At 44.0% G+C, this 3,128-nt stretch overlaps 1 protein-coding gene across 1 annotated transcript in view; it reads right to left on the reverse strand.

The window, feature by feature from the left end:
- Positions 1-476: 476 nt before the first annotated feature.
- LOC121955864 (protein jagged-2-like) overlaps positions 477-3,128 on the reverse strand; it is a 4,390-nt gene continuing 1,738 nt past the window's right edge. Inside the window, exons 4-8 of the mRNA XM_042503948.1 lie at positions 3,082-3,128; positions 2,600-2,857; positions 2,356-2,487; positions 1,140-1,290; positions 477-1,006 (exon numbers count right to left, since the gene is read on the reverse strand). The exon at positions 3,082-3,128 is cut by the window's right edge and continues 69 nt beyond it. Coding sequence (XP_042359882.1) covers positions 477-1,006; positions 1,140-1,290; positions 2,356-2,487; positions 2,600-2,857; positions 3,082-3,128 — 1,118 coding nt within the window. The remainder of the gene's footprint in view (positions 1,007-1,139; positions 1,291-2,355; positions 2,488-2,599; positions 2,858-3,081) is intronic.

Here is a 3,128-nt window from a genome sequence, read left to right on the forward strand (position 1 = left end):
CCTAAAAACCCTTACTGTCCCTTAATGTGTATCTGCCCCCCCCACAGACGCATAAACAGGAGCCCGCTGACAACTTAACGAAATCATAATCATCTGTAAACACAAAAAACATCTTTATACAGGTTGTTTTTTTCTCCTTTTCAATGATTTATCATCTCATAAATGGTACAATCCCATAAACAAAAACTGGAGAAGGCTTCTTTTGCCTCCTGAAAAAATTGTACATTTCAGCTCCTTCTGTACATAATTAAAGAAAAAATTAAGTGAACAGAAGCAAAAAAGGATGTTCACTGTGCTCTAGCCTCCTGAATCAAAAATCATTTCAGGTGACAGTGACAAAAACATGAAAACAAAGCAAAGAACGGCTTATTAAAATACAAAGCCTTTTTTCTTCCCAAAAGTAGTCCAAAAATAAGAGTAGTCGCTGCCTTGCAGCTTCTCTCGCTTCCACATCGCAAGTCCTTTGTTTAAATTTCTTATACACAATGGTCTCTGAGGTCTTTTTGACCAGTCAAGGCGGCACTGACATTTTTCCAGCGGTTGTCTTTGGGGCTGTAGCCTGGGGTCCGGTGGGGCGCTTTGAGGGGTGAGCTGGAGCTGTGCATGGTACAGATCACTCCCCCACTGGACTGCACTGCAGTCTTAGAGTACTTATAAACCGGCTGCTTTCCCGCCTCTGCTCCTCCACACTCCCCCTCGAGCTCAAGCTCGCCTTCCGTTTCCTCCTCCTCCTCTCCCTCATCACACGTCCGATAGGAGGGGCCCATGAGCTTTTTGCGCTCCTGCTCGGCGTCCCTGTTGCTCTCTTTCAGCTGCTGCTGCTGCTGCTGTGGACGTCCCACAACAAGCCGAAGTGGCTGCCACTGGTTGTTCACGCTGTCGGTGGTGGATGAGCGAGCGTTTCTCTCGCGCTCTTTTCTCCGTTTACGTGTCCACCAAACACATACAATGATGCAGAAGAGGCAGAGCGAGCCGAGGATCACGCACAGGAGAGGCACCAGGTAATCTGTTGACATCAAGATGTACAAGGAAGGAAATAAAGGACAGAGAAATCAGGAAAAGTAGTGAGAAGTGACAAAAGGAACTAAATAGGAACAACAACAAACCCTTGCTGGACACCTTTGTTAATTATTACTCACCCACTGAGGGGGTCATGACCTGTGTTTCCACTTTGACCTCGATGACCGCCAGCATTACAGTGCTGTTGTGCCGCTTGGACAAGGTGCCCACTATGGCGCTGGCTGCCTCCTGGATCAGACTGTGGTCTGGTAGATCCTCCGGCTGGAAAGACTGAGAACCGAACCGGACAGCAGGGATTTAATGAGACATAACAGCTGAGAGCAAGCATCAAGTTGTGACCACACATCTGAAAAATGTACAGGTTAATTTGTCATTCTTTAATACAGGGTTGAACCATGTGATAAAGGCTGTGAAACTTCACGCTAGTAGCTATACTTACACAATCATTTAAATGAAATAAAATAAACAATATAGCATCTTAATAAATAAATCACATCTTATTCACCCTAATGTGCTATATCTGAGATTCAATACAGCCCTTGTCCTTACCACTTCGCCATTAACCCTATATTTTGCATGTTCTCGTCTTGGGGTACACTGTTCCAATTCTCATTGGGACAGACGATTAGGGCAAAGTGTGTGAGGGCCACATGGCCCTCAAAATGGAGTATTTTTCAGAGAGGCACACTTCAAACCACGTGCTATGAAAATACAGTACATGGTTATAAGACTGCACAAGCAACAGAGGTAACACATGTACTTTCTTCATTAATTAAGATTTAAAAATTACGCTAACCTTTGTTTTATCTTACCTTAATGTAATTTCAAAGTATAATGCTGAGGGATATGGGTTAAAAAAACACAACAACAAAAAACAACAAAAAAAAAAAACGGTATTGTGCCTAAATAGCCAAACAGACAAAAACACAAAGGAGGAAAACACACACATGTAAGTGATATCAATCTTTTCATCTAACTATTGGCAAGAGGGAGCACAAGTACATTTAAAACATTTCCAGCTATTCCTTTAACTTTACTTAAGATTCTGCTGCCTATAATGGCGAAATTTGTCACTTTGACCCAATTTTTTTTTTAAATGCAACACCTTGTGTGAGCAGTTTTAGCCAAAAAGTAGCTCTGAAAAGAAGCTCTAGATGTCCCAACCAACTCAAAATGCGCCACCAAAGGAACCAGTGACCATCAACATTTTGCTTCTCAGCTGAAAGTAGGTTGTTTTAATACCACTGTACATAGAGCAGAGTGAACAGGAGAGTATAGTAGACAGCTTCCTCTGCCAAGAATGGGATATCATACAAACTTGGATCGTTTACTTACTATGGCCACCTCGACAGCATCCGGATTCGATTGAGAGAGGTCACACAGCAGGAGAAGGGCGTGATCTTTAGCCAAGCTTCGGGTGTCAGGAAGATACCTCAGCTCGTAGCAGATGTTCTCCACTGTTGTTCCCTGAATATGTGCACACACAGACTGATCAGCAACAATACAACGATACAAAAACCCACTGCTGGAAAATAAGTCGGAGACTGCAACAACAAAAATGTGTGAAGAGATGACTCACTGTTGGTACTTTGTCTCTGTTGAAAACAAGTGTGATGCGGCCACAGCTGTTGTCCAAATGCCTGGTGTTTGGCTGGCACTTGGTGGTTGCTTGTGGAGGTGATGGTCCAGCCATGGAGCAAACTCCCCACTGGTGGCAGGGTGGGGAGAAGCACGTGAGGTAGCTGTGCTCCAGACACTCCCGTCCACCCGGGCAGGACTGCTGTTTCTGGTCCTGGCCTGAAGACTGAAGGCGGCAGGGACGACGACCACACAGCACCTAATGGCACGGGGTCATAACTTCAGTAAATAACGTAAATACACAGTCTCACACTGCGTTGTCATTTATGGCGTATGTTTACATTTTAAAACATTTTGCTCCAGAAACGACAGTTAATGAACTGTTACTTCATGACTGATTAATTAACTGAGTTAACGTATTAGCTCTGATCTTATTTACGATCACAGCACAAACGGTTTTCAAGTTTAGAAGGGCTGCGTTACCTTTGTACACTCCACTTTGCCATTGATGCAATGGCAGCTGTTGCACT

This window comes from Plectropomus leopardus, chromosome 16, assembly GCF_008729295.1.
Source record: "Plectropomus leopardus isolate mb chromosome 16, YSFRI_Pleo_2.0, whole genome shotgun sequence".
NCBI classification, from domain to species: domain Eukaryota; kingdom Metazoa; phylum Chordata; class Actinopteri; order Perciformes; family Serranidae; genus Plectropomus; species Plectropomus leopardus.